The 19,477-nt window shown below is 43.0% G+C and overlaps 1 protein-coding gene across 6 annotated transcripts in view; it reads right to left on the reverse strand.

The window, feature by feature from the left end:
* The window catches only part of MAP2K6 (mitogen-activated protein kinase kinase 6), a 105,083-nt gene that overhangs the window by 17,408 nt on the left and 68,198 nt on the right, over window positions 1–19,477 (reverse strand). For all 6 annotated transcript variants that reach the window (XM_045836687.1, XM_045836688.1, XM_045836689.1 and 3 more), the window contains exons 3-10: window positions 16,486–16,534; window positions 15,561–15,674; window positions 14,010–14,129; window positions 13,096–13,212; window positions 12,449–12,500; window positions 9,775–9,902; window positions 8,792–8,869; window positions 7,548–7,687 (exon numbers count right to left, since the gene is read on the reverse strand). In XM_045836687.1, coding sequence (XP_045692643.1) covers window positions 7,548–7,687; window positions 8,792–8,869; window positions 9,775–9,902; window positions 12,449–12,500; window positions 13,096–13,212; window positions 14,010–14,129; window positions 15,561–15,674; window positions 16,486–16,534 — 798 coding nt within the window. The remainder of the gene's footprint in view (window positions 1–7,547; window positions 7,688–8,791; window positions 8,870–9,774; window positions 9,903–12,448; window positions 12,501–13,095; window positions 13,213–14,009; window positions 14,130–15,560; window positions 15,675–16,485; window positions 16,535–19,477) is intronic.

Consider the following 19,477-nt stretch of genomic DNA (forward strand, 5'->3'; position numbering starts at 1 on the left):
TGCAGACAATGCAGTGTCTAAGGTGGCCCTACTTGCTGCGGGTCTCGTTGTGTTCTCTGGAAGGAAAAGCGCACCCAGCCTCTGACTTAGCAAGTACGCTTCTTAGAAAGACTCTGTGGTCATGCACTCTTGTCAGGTGGTTCCCATGGATTCGGCTGTCTACATACACAGACACTGTAAGAACATTTGACACTGCAGACAATGGTAATAAAATGGAAATCTGAAGAAACCCATTCCTCCACCCACCCTGAATCCATCCCCAGCCTTAAAACGGAAAAAAAAACAAAAGAAGTGGTTTATTTGGAGTTGGGACCCCAGGTTACAGAATGGAGACAAGGATGGTTTTCAAAACTGTGATTTGCAAGGCAACCTACAGACTGCCCTGCCCACTGGGTCACAAGTCAGACACGGATGGAAAGGCACTTTGCCTGGTGTTGACAGAGGCAAAATGGGAGTGATTATTAGGCTGATGGGATCTGTGTGAATGGATCGTTTGGAGCAGATGAGACCTGGTCTGTGGGACACGACCCAACAACGAGGGCGGTGGGAGCCAGGTACAGAACCACAGAAGAGTGAAGTAGTCAAGACACTTTGAGAAACTGTGGTTTAAAATAAATCAAAATGAAGAAAAGAGGAAGCTTTTGAACCAAAACAACTGAAAGCAGCCTACCAGTTTACTGCAGGCAATTCTGTGGGTAGAAGCCAGGGTACCTGTACAGGGTACAGGTAGATGTGAGCAGAGAAGCTTCAATCTGGAACTGAGGGCAGATCTACAACCTAGTGACCTCAGTGACCAGAAAACCTATGAGAGAAAGTTTCGTCTCAACTGAGGACAACAATAAGAGGGAGTGAGAAAGAAGAATTATCAATTGTCAAAGTGGGTTGACATGGGAAGGTGCGCCTGAGTGAAATGAATGGTACTTCATCATTCCCCCTGATGACTCCGCATGTCCCTATACCCTGGGATTCCACAGGGCCCTCCTGGTGGTCTTTGGCTATAGGGCACTTTGCCCTGGAGGGGGTATTTAGGAATGTCTGGAAGCATTTTGGTTGGCATGGCTGGTGGGGGAGGAGGGTGGTCCTGGCGTCTACAGGCAGAGACCAGGAATGTTGCTAAACATCCTATGATGCACAGGACAGTTTCTCATGACAAAGAGTGGTCCAGCCCCAGATGTTGCCAGTGCCAAGGTTGAGAAACCCGGGGCCACGTGCACTGGGTGTCCGTCCTCATCACCACCTTCTATCCCCTTCTCTGGAATGAATTTCACTTAGAACGGCAATTCCAACCTTTCTCATCTCATGCCACACATACACTAATCACTAAAGTTCTATGGCACACCAAACAATGTACTTTTTGCTGATCTGAGAAAAAAATAGGTATAATTTTGATTCATTCACACCAGACTGCTATTGTTGTGTGGGCTATTGTCATTTTTTTATTTGCCAATCTAAGGGAAAAGAGGTGAGCGCCCCTGACTACACAGTCAGGTGTTCGATGTTTCAAAACTTTCCGTGGCACATGGGTTGAAAATTGCTGACTTAGAAGTACCTCCAGCTGGTTTGTCTGTCATTTGGGCACATTCTCACCACAACCACCCCTCCCTCCCCCATCCCTGAAAGCAAAAGTTCTTCCTTCTAAATCCAAGAGCCACTTCACCAAGAAAGAAATACAGAAGCAGAAATGTGACCTCAGGAGGTCGCTGACTTGCACACAGAGACCCTAGTAAAAAAAAAGCAAACAGGCTAATATATAAAAGCTCTACATTTCCAGCTGCTGTTCAGAAGCAAATAAAAAACCAGAATGTCTTCTCCATAATCCGAACAATTTGCCTTGCTAAAATCAGAATGAGAAACACGAATTCAACATTACCTCCACACACAATAGCGAAGTGGTTAGGCAGACGGAACACAGAGTCGGGCGACAGCCCCTCCCTCCACGCGGAGTCTGAAACACTCGCCTTGAGGACCACGCCCACGGGAACGAGAGTTGGGAAGAAGGGCTTGTTTCTCAAATGTTAAAAACAATGGCCGCTTTCGTCCACCAGAGATCTTTGTGAGGCTGCTGAATTCTAACCTTCTATTTAGTAGATAATGAAATCATCATCTCTTTTCTCCTCAGGTAGGAGAACTTGAAACTTCCATTTTTTTAAGGACAGGTCATTTTAAGTCATGATGTCTTTTCACTTCTGGAAGAGTTTATGAAAATTTCTCCTGTATTTTTTTTTAAATCTGTATAAAGAAAATGTGGGGAAAGTACCCCAAGTTTATCTGGCATAACGTGATAAGGATTCCTGAAATCTCAGAGACTGTTAACCAGTAGGCTCATTCTTGATTTACAGTCCCTGATTAGAAAGCTCAAGATTCAACACGGCTGTGTGGATGGAAAAAATACTTACACAGCCAACCAAGGCTGTTTATTAAATTAACATAACAGATCGAACCCATTCCCTCTATATTTTAAACTGAGAACACTTCAAAACATGGCCTAAGAATAGCAAGACACTCAGTATAAGGTTAGGGGAAAAGGCAAACTTTCCACGTTTAATAGGAAGCGCTTGAAATTCAGTATAAAATAACAACTATGGAGTTCAAAGCGACACTGATTTCTTTTTGGAGTGGAGTCAGACTTTTGAATTTTCAAGTGGCTTGTCATTGTCAAGCGTGCAATTAGCTAACAGCCCTAATTCCTCTTCCAAATGCCACAACACACGCTCCTGACCGTGGCCGACACTAAAACACAGCTTCGTGCTGTCTTGAGAATTGCTAGCTTGGAGTTTGTGCTGACCAGAGGATTTCTGCCTGTTTGAATTCCCCACCCCCTACCATCGTTTCCAAGAAGGCTATGTGGTATATCCACAAAATAAAAACACACTCCGCCTCTCAGGCCATACCTATGTCATAAGCTAAATACATATCCAGTGCCTCTTTTTTGCTGTCTTTCCTGAACAAGCTGGGAACTATATTGGCCTGTGTTTGTTTTATCCTAGTTCCTCTGAGTCAGACGGGATCAATGTCTGGATGGGCCCCCAACACACACCGCCATGCCAGCGGGCTGGTCAGCCGGGCCCTGAGCCTCTTCAGTTGGCCTCAAGGGAGAGCAAAAAGGAAATCCAGCTATTCTGGTGTTCAGGAGTTGGTTTCCAGTGACTGCCTTCAGTCCCCGAGCCTGTGAACCTACAGGAAGAGGTGATGGTAAAAACTGTAGGCCTATAAAGATACTGTCTTGAGAAACTCATTTGTGAAGCCTTCTGCAGGACAAGAAGGTATAGCTTTTCTATCAGACCTCTCTACGACAAAACCCCAGACTCAGTGTACCTGGTCAGCACAACTCATCCCAGGAGCTCATTAAAAACTCTACGATAAGAAAGCCTTGGGTGGGGAAGAAAGAGGAAGAACATACCATTCAGTCGTCCCTATTTCAAAATCAGTACACAAAGGAAGCGTTTTGAAGCTCTCACTGCATTTTTGTTCTTCAAGTTCATAAGGAATAAATGCCTGAACTTTTTCTTTTCTCCACCCTCCCCTCAAGATAATGTTTCTCTGATGTTATTATAAAAGAAATTGGTATCAGCTGGATCTCTGGGCTCTAGGGCGAACTTAGGATGTGATGGGGGTGGCCTGTGAGTGCTTGCTCCTCTACCCCACAGACCACAAGCAGCGACCAGAGGAGAGCGGTGGCCAAGCTGATTCCCTGGATGGGGGTGTAGAGCAGAGGGCCCCAGCCTCGGGGCCGCACACCAGTACCAGTCTGGGCCTGTTAGAAATCATCCCAAAACCACACCCCGCCCACCCCAGCCCATGGGAAAATTAGCTTCCACAAAACTGGTCCCTAGCGCCAAAGAGGTTGGGGACCGCTGGTGTAGAGTATTTAGTACCATCGTCATGTCAGCGAAAGCTTAGTGGGGACGTCTCCCATCAAAGACCACAAATATTCGGATGGATTCCCTAGGCTATGAGTGATGCACCCCTTCTCTTCTAGCTCTGCATGTAGCTCAGAGACAGATGTAGACGTTAAAGACGTAGGTGTATTTACCTTGAAATTTGAAATTAAATATTTCACTTTCTAAATCGGTAGCTCCCTTTCCTCACTTATGATAAAGATTTGGGGCTTTTTGAGATGTCTGGAAGGATCATAGCCTGACTAGATCATAAAAATACCAAAAAAAAAAATGCATGGAGATCACTCAGAAAAGGGGTTCTTCCATGAAGCTGTGTCTCAGAAATACAGTTTTCTACCGAGAAAAATGGAGAAACAGCCATAAAAGGGAGTTCCACTCAGAGGCTATGTCCTTCTCTTCATCATGAAATAGAAGAAGTTTTCTTAGGTTGTTATCATTTTTCCATTCTTTCCACCCAGCTCCAGATCAAACTTTAAAACTAGCATAAATAAAACAAGTGGAATAATTAGACGGCCACTGGGGAAGGTATGCATCTGTGTGCTAATATGTATGAAAAATAAAATGCTTCCATAAAGATCTAAGCCATTCATAAAATCTTTTTTAAAAAAAATCAGCACCATTTTTGGAAGCATCTGATCATGTTTCCAACTGGGCTCAAAATAGTGGTCATACTAAGGACACATCAAAGACTCTATTGGTGAATGATAGGCAAAAAGCTACTGCCCTGGCATGTGAAATAGGAGAGCCTATACTCTTAAAATATCTGACCAAGCATAAGTAAGAACACGTGTAAAATTCTCCCTCTAATTTGCTATTCCCATACCAGCAAAATGAGTCTGCTTTTACACAACTGATATTCTTAAGCACCAGATTCTTCAGCACTAAAAGTCTGAAGAAGACCATATTCTCTCACAACTTCAGTGCTAGTGATTTCGAGTTCTCTCTCTCTCTCCCTCTCTTCCTCTCTCTCTCGGTAAATCCCATAAGCAACCCAGACGAGCTGACTTGAGTGTCAGTAAAATTAAACAGAATTAACAGTATTAGCAGGATTGATGGTTCCAGGAAAGCTGGAAAATGTCTATGGCTCATAAGTTTTAAATTTACAAGCTATAGTAGCTGGGACTAAAATTGAGAGAAAAAGAGAAACGGAGGCCTCGGAGGGGCAGTCAAGAAGACCATGAGTGTTCTGGGTGGCCAGGGTGGGGGCAGGATGGAGTGGGCAGGCACAGGGTGGACACAATATAAAGAACAACAATACATGTATCTGGGATTTCCACATCCGGGCTCATACATTAAAAATGGCGAGCGCTTGCCCTAGCAGGCGTAGCTCAGTGGATTGAGCGCGGGCTGCAAACCAAAGTGTCACAGGTTCGATTCCCAGTCAGGGTACATGCCTGGGTTGTAGGCCATGACCCCCAGCATCCGCACATTGATGTTTCTCTCTCTCTCTCTCTTTCTCCCTCCCTTCTTTGTCTAAAAATAAATAAATAAAATCTTTAAAAAAATTTTTTAAAAAATGGCGAGCACTTCTTTTTCAAGGTTTTCATTTTAAAAATATCTGTGAAAAGCTTTAACACTCTGATTCTTTAAGGAAAATTCTAAGTTAGAAAAAGAAATACTTTGCTAAAAAAATGTAATTGGATGCTTTTTTAACAATAAATTGAAGAAGAAAAGCAGCTCCTGGACACAAGCATTGGGTCCGCAGGTCTACATTTGGGGCTCTTGACCCAGCTGTGCAGTAGGATGACTGGAGGACACTTGGAAAACACTACTGTTCAGACCAGTGAAACCAGGATCTCGCAGGAGAGGGAGGCCAGGTGAAGCGGACCATACACGGGGAAGCTCTCTCATGGTTTATATGTGAGCAGGCAGAGCTGAGAACCACTGAGTTAAACTGGTGATTCACCAAAGGCAGGTCAGCTTTCCAGAACTTTTCACACCAGCCTTGTTCTTACCAAAGTTTTCTGAAGTACCCAGATTCTTGGGGAAAGGGGGCAAGCGGGACAAGGGTTACATAAAGGATAGTCTGAAAAGACTTCTCTAGTTAAGACCCTTACTGCCCCTCTTGTGAATGGTTGGTCTGAACTCTCAAAAATGACCCATCCTTTTTCCTACATGACTTCTGGATACGAAAAGGAAAAATTTTTGATTCCAGAAGGCAAAATCACGAGTTCATCTCAACCTGACAGGGGCACCCCATAGCTGGCACACACCCAAGAAAGCAGACAGGAAGACACATATTGGCAGCCCAGAGGGTGTATGTATTAAGAGGATCCACCATCGTAATGTAAGGGATCCTAGAGCCTTTAGTGCTAGAGCCCAGGGCTCCAGCCCCTCTCTGGCATTCAGCCAAAACACAAACAATGGTAGGCCTCCCTCAAACGTCATTAGGGGGAAGTACCAGAGGTGACACGGGGCTAGAGCCAACAGAGAGTCCAAGGGGCCTCAGTTTCACCAGCCAGAGACAGTTGCTTCATCTCAGCACGTTTCCCGATAAAAGCTGTATTCAGAACGCTTCTTCCAAAGCGCCTGGAGGCCCAGGAATGGCGATATTGAGGGAGCTGGGCTCTCGAACAGCCTTTAGAACTCCTGTCCCTTCCTCCACAGCACGTGGCCAGCACCGCTCCTGTCCAAGAGCCCCAGCAGGACCCGTGACTGTCTCTGATTCCCCCTCCTCCCCATTCTCACCTGCTTCTGCAGGACACCCCGATAAACTAACTCGGCTCCATTCTGAGCTTTCCCTTGGCATCACTTTCCAGCATCACTTGCAATGGTCATGAGCATCAAGTTACATTAGGCAACACGGTCCCGGTGCAGACAGAAATCACTAGATTTTCTGGAGAAAACTATCCCCTCTCCTACTTTGCTTGATTCCACTGGCAATTTTGATATAAGCAAAGTTCATGGCATCAGTACAGCTCCTTTATCTTTCCAGTCCAACTATCTTTAGATTCTCTTCTCAGACTCTGGTTGTTGTCCATCACATGGCCACAGGCACATGGATCCACAGCCAGCAAGTACTCTGTCGGACACAGCCTACTAACCACTGGAACTATCGCAGGACTTCTAGGTACATAAGAAACACTCTGAAATTAGCTGCCGCCTTCTCACCTAAGCTCATTCTTTGCATCTTACCTACTTCCCACCTCGAAAACCTCCAGTGGGTCCTACCATCCCTGTGTTTATGCTCTAACCAACATCCAATTGCTTCAAGCTCTCATAATGGAGTCTCTCACTTTGCAACAAGATGTAGGATGCTTCTTCTGCTTGGAATACCCGTCCTTCCCCTACTTGCCTTTCACTTGGAGACTATCTCACGTGGTCTCAGCTCAGGATACATCTCCTTCAGAAACTCTATCCTAATGCCTTTTCTCTGAGTCCCCCCCCCCAACAATACCCTATGAATATCTCCATCACTGGGCCTGCCGTATTGTACCATAATTATTGGTGGATGAGACTCCCCTGCTTGACTCTGAGCTCAGTGAGGGCAGGCACTGAACAGAAGCATCTCTGTTGCTCCAGCATCGAGGGTGCACTCCATAAATGCTTTTGGAATGAATGTATGCATGATGGCTTAAACCCGATGGAGGATATTCATGAGAACTCTTCTTCCTTGAACACAGCGTCTGGGAGACCAGGCTCTCTTACCACTGTGAGGTAAAGTCCACAAACTCTTCGGAGAACTTGTCTGCTGGGAGCTGTGGCGACGGCTCCTCTACCACCTGTTTGAGCTGCTGGAAAGGAGTTCCCCATGAATCATAGGGGAACCGGAGGATGGCCAACTCAATCTGGAGGGGAGAGGAAAACAGAGAGACAGCAGCTTACACACGGCTCCTTCAGGGAGACCACTGGGTTTTCAACCAGGAGAACCAGCAGAAAGAAATGATGAAGTTCAAGGAAAACTTCAGGGGGGAGTAAACTAAGAATATGTTCTCTACAAATTTCCCCCAGTTCCTAGTGCTGGACTTTCAGATACTATCTTACTAAGCCTATTTAAAACTGGGTCCTCACCAAAACCCACTGTGGCACTTTAAAATTACAAGCCAGTGGTCTTGAACTTGAGGACAGAAAGCAACCATATTTTTTCAATTGCTGAGTCTGAAAAATGATTCTCGCCCTCAGCCTTTTTCAGAGCTGTGTACATCTGCTGCCACCTGCAGGTCTCCTGCTGGAATGAAATAAAAATAACCAAGGACCAAAGGACTGATCTTTCTCTGGACTTGACGTAAAGGCCACTTTGCTGTTACAAGATCCCATGTTTTCTGGGCAGAAGCATGAAGTTGCTCATGGGATTTAAGCAGCTGCCAGGCCTAGGAAAGAGTCAGGACCCCACTGGAAAGCTCCTGGCCTTGGTGACCCACTGAACAGCGATAATGAGCAAAGTTATTAACTAAGCACTGAACTTGTAACTTTAGGGCTGTGCTTACGGAGATGACATTGCTGTGTCATGCCTTTTAGCCACACGTGACCTCCACAGCCAAGACTTCTATCATAACCGAATTCTGAGAAGCATTGTCTGTGTCCTGGATAACACTGTCCTATTGGGGTCCTTATGCCTTGATTAGAATGATTTAATTTTAAGAAAACTATGAGTAACTACAGGCAGGCCCTCTCATTTTACAGAGGAGAGTGAGACAGCCTATGTACATCCATCCTCAAGGGCATACAACTACTCAGAGGTGGAATAAAGGGAAAAACTGGGCTTGCCCAACCTCTGTTCAGCATTTCTCCCACACCACCCTGCAGACGGCTGTCACTCAGAATCCCTGCTACCTCACGCAGGAAGGATGCCTAGGACCAGCATTTAGGGCACTGGCCGCTTGGTCTCGAAGGTCACCCCACTCCCGCACATGCCCTGAGTGTCACAGTCCATGATGGTTATCGTACACTACCATTGTGATGCCCAGACTCCAGATGTCCGACTTCACGCTGTATCCCTTCTGGTTGAGCTCTGGGTTTATTCTTTCAGGCTAGAAAGGAGGCAGAAAAAGACAAGTGAGATGATGTTCTTAGCTCAATAAAATCTCTGGGTATGAGGGACAGCACCAGCTCCAAGTGAGTTGTCTGATGCTATTAACATTGCCTCTGAAGGGACTGTCTAACTACGATAAATACATGTGTCTACGTTATTTCCCCATTCTACGCTAGTCTTCTTCCTTGGAGACAATAATAAATCAAAGTCCCCTCCCAATTCAAAACTAATTGCAGTTGTCCTCCAGAAGAAGCAAGACACAACGTTACTTTGCCAGTCTAGAATGTTCCTTGTTAAAAACACCAACAGCCCAGAACTCAGTTTTTAAAAAAAAAAAAAAATCAAAAAGAGGCACTGGGCTACCCTCTGGTGTTAATAGACTGAAACACTTTTAGTGGAAAAGGGACAAGAGGTTTTTTAATTCCAGCACAAGTCCATTTCAACATAAAATATAGGAGTCCCTTAAGTGAAAAAGGGTCCCAAGCTCTCTGCTAATGGCAATGAATGCTCACAGCTATGAGTTTCTCTCAGGACTGACCTAACCGGCTTATGTGGGCAATTTAAATTCTATTTACTGTTCTGTCCTCGACAAACAAGGTAGTACTCTCCTGCAGAACTACCTCAGGGCAGAACACTGTGTGGGCTCTATGCATTAGTTACATGTTGTTTTTGCCAAACAACATACTTTTTGCTTATTTTTAAAAAAATAATATACCTTTTAAAAAACAAAATATAGATGAATCCAGTAACTAAATATACCAGACAGGACATATTTCAGAAAAAAGGTGACACAGAATATCTATTGCATCTTAGATTCATTTCCATTTTCCCTCCACAGCCTTCCGGTTCCTATCTCCCGGCAGGGTTTGCATTCTAAGGTGCCACCCCCAGCCATGTACTTACAGCCATGTATGGCTTGCACCCTGCATCAATAGTTTTAGCAACTGAGTCTACAAGGTAGCCACTGATTCCAAAATCACACATCTTCACTTGGCCCAGGGTATTGATCAGCACGTTGGAGGGCTTGACGTCTGAAAGCAAGAACAACCAGGAGCCCATCATCTCAGCCAGCTGGGAAGATTCATTCCTCCACCACCAGAGGGCCCGAAATCTCCATTTCTCCTTCAGCTTTCCCCAGGCCCAACATAAAAGTGAACACCATCCCTGGCTCAGTTATGTACTTCTTATTCTTGAAAAAAATGATTACTGAGTCAAATGGCCATTTCCCATGGGCATTGTCTAAATCATGCAAGATGAGTAAGTTCTAGAGATCTGCTATACAAGGGGGGGATCCAAAAAAAAGCCAAATTATCTTCTGGAAGGTGGGTCTTCTGTACTACAGGTTTCCCCCACTGGGTGAGTGTTCTAGGAACCCATTTGTATCAGTGAACCAGCTAGCGTTGTTGTGAGAGGCTGCATTCAGCTTCAGGGATTTTTTTTTTTAAGATTCTTTCAATGCGTTCACCCATTTCATCATGGGTGATTTACAAGCACACCTGTCCACATCACACTGAGTGTTCAGCAGTTCTTGACCAAAAAACACCATGACCCCCATGCCCCACCCTCCCTATTCACCCAATCTCGCCCCAAGCCAACTTTTTTTTGTTTCCCAGGATGAAAAACGTCCTCAAAAGGAAACATTCTGCCAATGTGGAAGAGGTGAAACAAAACATGGCAGGAGCACTGAAAGGCATCGAAATTGAGAAATTCAAAAGCTGTTTTGAGCAGTGGGAAAAAAGTCTCAATAAGTTTATTGCATCAAATGGGGAATATTTGAAGTTGACCAAAGTTTAAACATGCAAGAATAAATGCAGTTTTTTATAAACAAATTTCGGATTTTTGGGGTTCACCCTCATACGACATCATCCCTATGGTGAACAACATACACTTCAAGTTTTATTGTGACAGTAGATCTCATGTTAAGTGTTATGACAATAACGTAATTTTTAAAAGCCCAGTTTGCAATGATCTACTGCACATTTAGTGTAGGAATAACAGATCATGGAATGAAGAGGCATACTGTGACATAACCAAACACAATCAAATCAACCAATTTTGATTAAAGCCCCTCCAAAAGGTGTGTCAGAGGTCATGGAGGACAACTCATCATAAACTCGGACACTCCAGACCACGAGGCAGGTCACAGGATATACATGGGGATGAAGGAGTATCACTGCCTCCATCAGCCTGGAAAGATCTGACACCTACCCACCCCCAAGTAGATGAGCTGTCGTTATCTCCGGGTGATGGAAATAGAAATTACAGTTAACTGTTTCCCTGTGGCACTTTCCACAAAGGACGTGGAATCAGAAAAAAAAAACTTATTCTAAAAGCTTTTAAAGTAATGCCTTAGAATTGTCCCTTTCAATAGAATGGCAGATAAACACATTTCATTTCATTATTTGTTTTAAATTTTGTACCCATTCTCTCACATGAATGAAATATTTCATAAATCTGAAATAAGCTCCTAACAATCAGTCCACTTTTGTTGGTAATCTACATTCTTCTTTCTACCTGGATTCTGTTTCACTTTCTTCTCCTCCTCTTTCTCTTTCCTATTTTTTCAATTTTTAATAACAACAATAACAATAGACATACTTTTGAAGCATTTACATTATTTTCAGGCCCAAAGACTACAGAAATTACCAAGTTGCAATGCCCTATTAGCTATCAATACTTTCCAATAATCTTTCCAAAAACCTGGTGGTGCAGATCTCTTCCAAGAACCTCCCCTGACGACTGCCCCCAGGGCCCATCATTTCCTTGCTTTATCTTCTTCCCGCGCTACTTCCGCATTTGGAGCTTTCACCTTCCTATGTGTGTTCATGGGTCTGTTGTGTATTTGCTCATTTCCCCATCAAGATTCCTATGTGGAATTTTAATAACAATATGTTTTCTTCTCAGATACCTCTGACGGCATCTATCACAGCTCTGTAAAAATGTAGTGCCGTATGATGCTGGGAAGGTGATTTTCAGAGATCAGTGGGTGGATACATGGACTGGTGAAAGACGGAAGGATGGGTGTATGGGTAGATAGATAGCAGACCCACAGGAAGGAAAAACAGAAGGAGGGAAAGCATGAAGGGACAAATCTACCAATTGTTTCATTTTATCCTGCCTCCTGCTATCTGAAAATATTGCATTTTGTACCAGAACTTTTCACACTTTAATGTGCACAAGGATTACCTAGCCATCTTGTTAATGTTCATAGTCAGTTGGTCTTCTGACCAATGGTTCTGCTTTCTACAAGCTCCCAGGTGATGGGCAACACTAGATGAATGTTTGCCCTGTTCTCTGAAATTGTGCATGGGGGGAGGCGGGGTGGCTAATCCCACAGCTCTGGTTGGTAACAGGTTTTTTATATTTAACTTAGGTATAATATAAAGCCCATGTCTTCTAAAGTCTGTGGACAAGATCAAGAACAGCTAATATTCTGATTTGCTCTCCAGTCGCAAGGGAAAACCCTTCAGTTCTCTTGCCTGACTCAATTCCATTTCCATCCATTGTGGGGCAGAAATCAAGAAGAAGCGACAAACCTGACCACAGGAACAGCCAGCGAAGGCCCGTAAATGCTTACCTCGATGGATGACAGAGAGCTTACTGTGTAAATGTTCTAATGCTTTTACAATCTGCAAGAGAAACACAAGAGAGATTTATGTTGCCCATCACTGGCGAGAAGCTGAGTGATAAGTACATCCAAGTTTATCACCCCTGACTTAAGATCCCAGATTGAATTATTTTCTCAAATAGTGGTGGCCCTTTCCAGAAAAATATACAGGGAATCACACAAATTGGACTCCACCCACCAGAGGATGTCTCGCTCACATATCTCGGTTTTCATTTGGCCTCTAGCATTTTTGTTCTCCATCCTCCTAAAGCTCAGTATCTTTTAAGGACAAACACCATCATCCATTTCAGGGTTTGTTTGTTTTTTTCTGCTTCCTTCTATGCCTATTAGTCCTAAGAAAATGTGTAAAAAATCTACAAATGAAAACTAAACTGATGTCAGGATTCAGACACCAGGAACGTAGTCATAGCAGATGAACGCACTGCTGAGAGGCGCGTGAACTGGGTTTACCAAACTGAGCCAGCGGCAGACCCTTCTGCAGTGCTCGCAGAGAAAAACATGTGTTTACCCATGCTGCATTCAACATGCTCTGGATGTTTCCTCACACGAGGCCTGGACGTCTCACATTTTCCTTGTAGGGTTCATGAGGTACTCACAGAAACTGCTATTTTCCCTAAGATGTCCTCTGGAATCGTTTGGCCTTTATCAATCACTTGCTTGTAGAATTTATCTAGCGATGTATCCATGAGCTCCATGCAGATCCAAACATCACCCTGGAGAGCAAGAGGTTAAGAGATCGTTAAAGGAGATGAAAAAGGGAAGAAGAGAAAACAGTGAACACCTATCAGGAAGAACTACTTCTTCCTTGAATTTTGGGAGGAAATGTATAGTTGCTTTTCAAGATCTCAAAGGAATTCATAAACAAGCAAGGTTTCTCCAAAGAGCAACTTTTGCTAGTTTTAGCAAGCAGACAGCCAAGTAGAAGCAGCATGTGATCACATCAAAATACTAACAGAGACAAGCAATAGAACCCCAGAAATCTAAGCCTCTACTGTGACTGCCTATCCCATGCCTGACCTCCCACATGGAGCACTGGCCAGAGTTCATCGAAAGGCTGGTTGTAAGAGTGAGGAGAAGCATCATAATCCACAGTGTAGTGAAGTGAAAAGCAGCAGTAGAGCAAGATAAACATAAGCCAGTATGGTACAAAAGCAGGCTACATAAAGCGTAGCAAGTAGTCAAAGGGCTAGAATATTTCAGATTTTAAGGATTCTGTTGCAATCAGTCTATAGACAATTGATATAGGCAGTCCTGCCAAAGGAGACAGCAAATCAAATCAGAAAGGACAGAGAGACACAGGGTCTTGAACAGGGCTCCATACATTTGAAAACACCGTCATTTCCAGCCAACTTTGCACCAGGGCATCATGTTACCAGCGCAAAGCATACGCCTCTCTATGGGAGGCATGTCAAACAAGAAAGAGCACCACAACCAGGCACAGCATTTATGTGATCAGAGATGCTTTTCTTAAAGCTATTGTTCTTTGACTTTGAATTGAAGGATTGCCTACCTCCCGGAAGAGTGCGCCATAAAAGGTGACCGTGAAAGGACAGTCCACTGTCCTCATGGAAATATCCAGATCCATCAGTAGCCTTTTCTGCTCCTGGCTATTTACTGTGGCCCGGATCCGCTGAATGGGAATGCATGCAAAAATGAACGGTTACTGCCCTGAGGACGAAGCACTGAATAATGCAGGGACCCGTCCTGAAAACAGCACAAAAATCCACAGCACAACTTGTAGCAACAACCTTTCGAACATCCACCTTAAGTAATTAGCTATTTGTAACAAAAGAAAAATAAGAAAGACTGCTTATTCATTTGATTTCCCTAATAATCCTTGGTTACAAAAACCTAATTATACATTTCAGAAAATGTGCAGATGTTTGGGAATGTATTTCCAAGTTACAAAAACAGTCTGACTTATTGCATTACATCTGTTCAGTGCAACAAGGCCACAGTTATGAATTACTCTGTGGCTGCTTTGGAGTCCTACAACAAAAGCCAAAAGCCCCTCTTTGGGAACAAGTAAGAATCTTTGGATTAAACAGCAACTGTGCGAGAACTGGTACAGCTGTGGGAAATAGAAGGCATCCAACAGAAGTGGAGAAATCTTTCATCCTTATCCCAGTGGTCCTGAGAGAAGAGAAGAGAAACCTCTCACATCAGCAAATGTAGCCTTATAGAAATGCAATTATGTCATTAAATCGTAGGAATGATATATACCAGGCTTTCACATTCTGCCTGCTTAGCACAGAGTCTGCAGTAGAAATGAAAAATCTACGAGCTAAGGGCAAGATAACTCCATTCTCTAAAAACAAAGGGATCCACGTCATCTGGCCATCCACATTCCTAACAATGGCCCAAATCTATTAATTCATTTAGAGATGGAGTCTCCAAGGTCCTTCCAGCATCTACTCGAGAAATATGCAATGATTACACATTTCTTTTTATAGTGCAGAAACTATGCAAATTCACTCAAGATGTATTTTACCCCCCTTCTTTTCCACAAACGGAGGCAATTTTTTCCCTCAATTCTGGTTTCTTGATTTTCAGGGACAATTCTTTAAAAGAAATAGAATATGGAATAAAAGAGACTTTTTAAACATAATAACTAACTGCAAAATGTGAACATTTGTTCGGATTCTAATTTGAGCAACCAATAGGAAAAACAGCAACAACTTTGAAACAATCAAGGTAATTTTAATTTGGACCCAGGATTAGATGACATTAAGGAAGTACCTATATTTTGCTATGTATAATGCACACTTTTTTGCCCAATTTTTTAAGTAAACACATTATACATGGGTAGTACTACTTCTGTATCTATATACCATAACATGAAAGATTTTTTTCCCTGAAAATTTGGGCCAAAAACATGAGTGTACATTATACAAAATATGGTATTTTCCACATATTTGGAGGGCAATCTGTTCCCTACAAATAATCTCTTCTGTTTCACCCCATTGAAGATTGTTTCGCCTCCATGAAGAGACCTGATCTGTAACTGGACTGGACAAACGTAAACACTACAGACAGAAAATGTTTGGGATGTCAACTCTACCTTCACCGCCATGATCTGCCCACTGGGCACGTGCCGCATCTTCTCCACCACGCCGTACGCCCCCCGTCCCAGCTCCACTATGGGCTCCAGGTCATCCGCTTTCACCTCGAAATTCTGCAGGAGAGAAAAACAACGCAACGGAAAAGAGAAAAATAAACTCGACATAGACTACGTTGTCCTCTCTCTGATTTCTCCCAACATTCCAAGGGTTATTTCTGAGCTACTGGCCTCAACGCTTCTCCAAGGAGCCACTGAAGGCAACGAGTGTCAGGAGATGTTTAGACTCCCACAAAATGCCACCTGCTTGTCATAGGCAATACAGACACCCAGCTCCAACCCAGCTTCCAAAGTGCTCGGTTTAAGCTGTCTGCACTGCAGTTCGTCAGCCATGCCTCCTCCAATGTGTATTTTCCAGACTATAAGATGCCTCCTCCACCCCCCAATTTGGGAGGAATAATGGTTGTTAATGCTGCTGTTGAGTTCTGTTTACATTTACATTAGTGAAATATTATGTTATTTATGTTATTAAATATTTTACCGCATTTTTTGCCTCAAAAATTTTTTTGTTATTTTCCTCCTCTAAAACCTAGGTGCATCTTATGGTCCAAAAAATGCTGTATGTGTAACTGTGTACTGACTGGTGGTAACTAGATCCATGCTCAGACTTTGAGAAGCACTCCCTGCCCCCAAAGAGAAGCATCTACTCTCTTCAAATGCCTTCCCTCAAGACCACGACAGCCTGATTTCCATTCCGCACTCAAAAATATCAAGAGAGCCACATACTACTTCTACTTAAATTCTAACGTTCTGACCTACCCGCCTCACAGCGTATTACAGAAAATACATTTTTCAATGGGCAGTCAGAGAGCATACACATGAAATGGTTAAGATATGAACAGGCCAATAATGTGACGACTTTCCTCACCTGATTTCCAATAGATATGCATGCCTTGGAGTCTAAATCTCGAGGTGGCCTAAGGTAAAAAAAAGGGGGGGAAAAGAAAAAACACGAGATTTTAGTCAAAAATGTCTTTCCCAAACTATATGCAATTGGATTTTTCCTTGCAAATGAAAAGGAAGTTTATAAATAAAATAAAGCATAAAAGTGTTAACAGTGAAAGATTTGTAATTAAATACATTTGGGATTAAATTAATCTCTTTGAGCTTCCCTTTCTTTTCCTTCGTCTTCTTTTTCTTTCTTTTTTTATTTGAAAGAGGGGGGGGTGGTAAACATCTATTTGTTGTCCCATTCATTTGTGCACTCACTGGTAGATCCTTCCTTCTATGTGCCCTGACCAGAGACTGAACCCACAATCTTGGTGCATCAGGACAATGCCCTAACCCACTCAGCTACCCAGCCAGAGCTTTATTTCTTCTTTACCATGAGGATACTAGCATACCTACCTCACAGAGTAGGAGTATTAAATAAAACATTACAAGTAAAGTGTTTAGCGGAATGCCTGACACAGCGTAAATATCCAATAAATATAAGCCATATGCATATAGTTATATAGATATGTATAATCCAGTAAGCCTCAAACTTTTTTCATTGAAGAATATCAATGTGCCCAGTTAACACCTAACTTTTTCCACAACTGTTTAAAAAAAATTAACACTGACAAATGGTTATCTTAATGCACAAAATTCACAAACCATAAGAATATGAAATTTATCTAGTCCCTGCCTTTATAGATGGAAAAAAAAAGGTGGTCCAGAAGGTGAAGTGACTTGTCCAAGATCACACCTGACCCAGGACCCCTGTTTTCAGGTGAGAATACTTTGTTCTCCCAGGCTGTCTCATTCCATTGTGACGTTTCTTCTCCACACCGTGCGCACACTGTCCAAAGGTCATCTCGGCAGCCAGAGGCCTGCTGATTTTGTGCCTCCGTAAGAAAGCACAGTCACCTCCTGTGTATTTATTGCTACTGCTTCAGGGCTGCCTGGGTTGATATTAAGCCACTCCAGAGATAGATGTTTGGTTTTGGCTGTGCACCTAATGAGGAGCCTAGAAAAGCATTTTTCCTGAAATAAACGCACCAGAAGCATCATGACACAAGGAGTGTATGCCAAGAAACATACTGTTAATACAGCCAAATAATAAAGCAACTGGGGGACATTACGTGCCAGAACTGCCTCTAGAAAAATACAAGAGGAAATGGAAGGGAAGGAAGATGAAAGGAAGAGAGAAATGAATCCCTTGCCAACAACAACTTTTCCCAATCCTAATGTACTATAATTCTACCCCTTCTGCTGAAACTAAATCAATAAAGAAAACAACGAGGGAAACATAGAAATATAAACACAGATATAAACATGAATCTCAATTTTTAATGGTGAGCCTTCTCTCACCTCAAAATCCTTCTGAAATACACAGAATACATAAAATAAGCTTCTCTATACAAACGTAAAGCCCGGGCCTGGGAGGGAGAGAGAGAGCAGAAAACACACACACAACATACACACACGTGTGGCAGTGATGCTTTTACATATCCCATGTTTCTGAGCAGGGACTGTTTCTTCCGAAACACTTTCCGGATGAATTATATTAGTAAAAATCAGATTTCTCATTGCTAAAATCTCCAAAGCTATTTTTTCTTTAGTTGTCACTATTTGTTCACACTGACTGCAGTGGAACTTTGAAATAAAGACAAATATTACTTGATACGTGTGAGTAATATAAACAATAAAAAATCCTTTGCTATTGTTCAGCATTCTTCCTTTTAAAGGCAACAGAAGCGACAGAAAGGTCACTAGTATTGGGGGCTACTTCTATTTTCTTGTCATCCAATAAGGGTGCTGGGTAAGACCTCTTCCAGGTCTCAAAGTCTAGTATTCATACCAGGGCTCTGCGAAGGACAGCCTGTGGCCTGGCTAAGAATGACTTTTACAAGTTCAAAGGGTTATGAAAAACCAAACAACAAAGAATATCCGACAGAGGCAACTGTGGCCCAGGTAGACTAAAATATTTACTCTCTGGCCTTTTGCAGAGAAGTTTGCTGACTCCAGCTTTATACTAATTTTGTATTATACCTCTACTTAATAGGAGGGTTTTGTGCCATTTCTCAGGCTGAGAAAAATGAAGCACAGAAAAACACAGTGATTTGCTGAAGCCACAGTCCTCAACAGAGCTGAAAATAAAACTCACGTCACCTGACTCTCAGCCCTGACCTAAGGAGAAAAGGATATACGCTGGAAACAGGGGTAAGTGCTTTACCTGCACCTCACGAACTATTTAAACCACCCCCCCAACACACACCCTTACCTATGAGTACCATTATTCCCATGTTCCAAATGAGTTTGGCTAACCTGCTCCCAATTGGTAAACCCATAATTCTAATCTCAGTCTGACTAAATCCAAGGAACCTGCTCTCAACACCAAGTCTTCCTCTGAAGGATCAATCCACCCAAGCTTCAGGCCACAGGGCTCACCAGGTCTGCCAAAAGCACCAAGTGATGGGGCTAAGACTGAAAGATCATATTGGATTAGTTGACTGTGTTCTCTCCAAGATGGGCACAAAAGCTTGCCTGGGGCACTGAGTCTCTGCGAGAGGTTTATACTGTGGGTACATGTTCTCTGTCACTTATTCAATACTTTAGTCCACTGGGGAAAGAACCCAACTTATTACAAAATTTCTTCCCTGGGAGGTATTCCAAAGGGAACCAAGTATTATTGTTTTATATGAACAACCAGCTTTGGTGTATTAGGATTATTTATTTTTACTACTGCATGAGCAATCAGTTCACTGGTTACTGTTATAATTCTTCTTCCATTCAACATTATTTTTTTACACTCTTATCACTTTTTTAAAAGATTTTATTTACTTATTTTTAGAGAGGGAAGGGGGGAAGAAATAGAGACAGAGAGAAACATCAATGTGCGGTTGCTGGGGGCCGTGGCCTGCAACCCAGGCAAGGAA

This window comes from Phyllostomus hastatus, unplaced genomic scaffold (assembly GCF_019186645.2).
Source record: "Phyllostomus hastatus isolate PE091 unplaced genomic scaffold, TTU_PhHast_1.1 phas_contig_210, whole genome shotgun sequence".
Taxonomy (NCBI): Eukaryota; Metazoa; Chordata; class Mammalia; order Chiroptera; family Phyllostomidae; genus Phyllostomus; species Phyllostomus hastatus.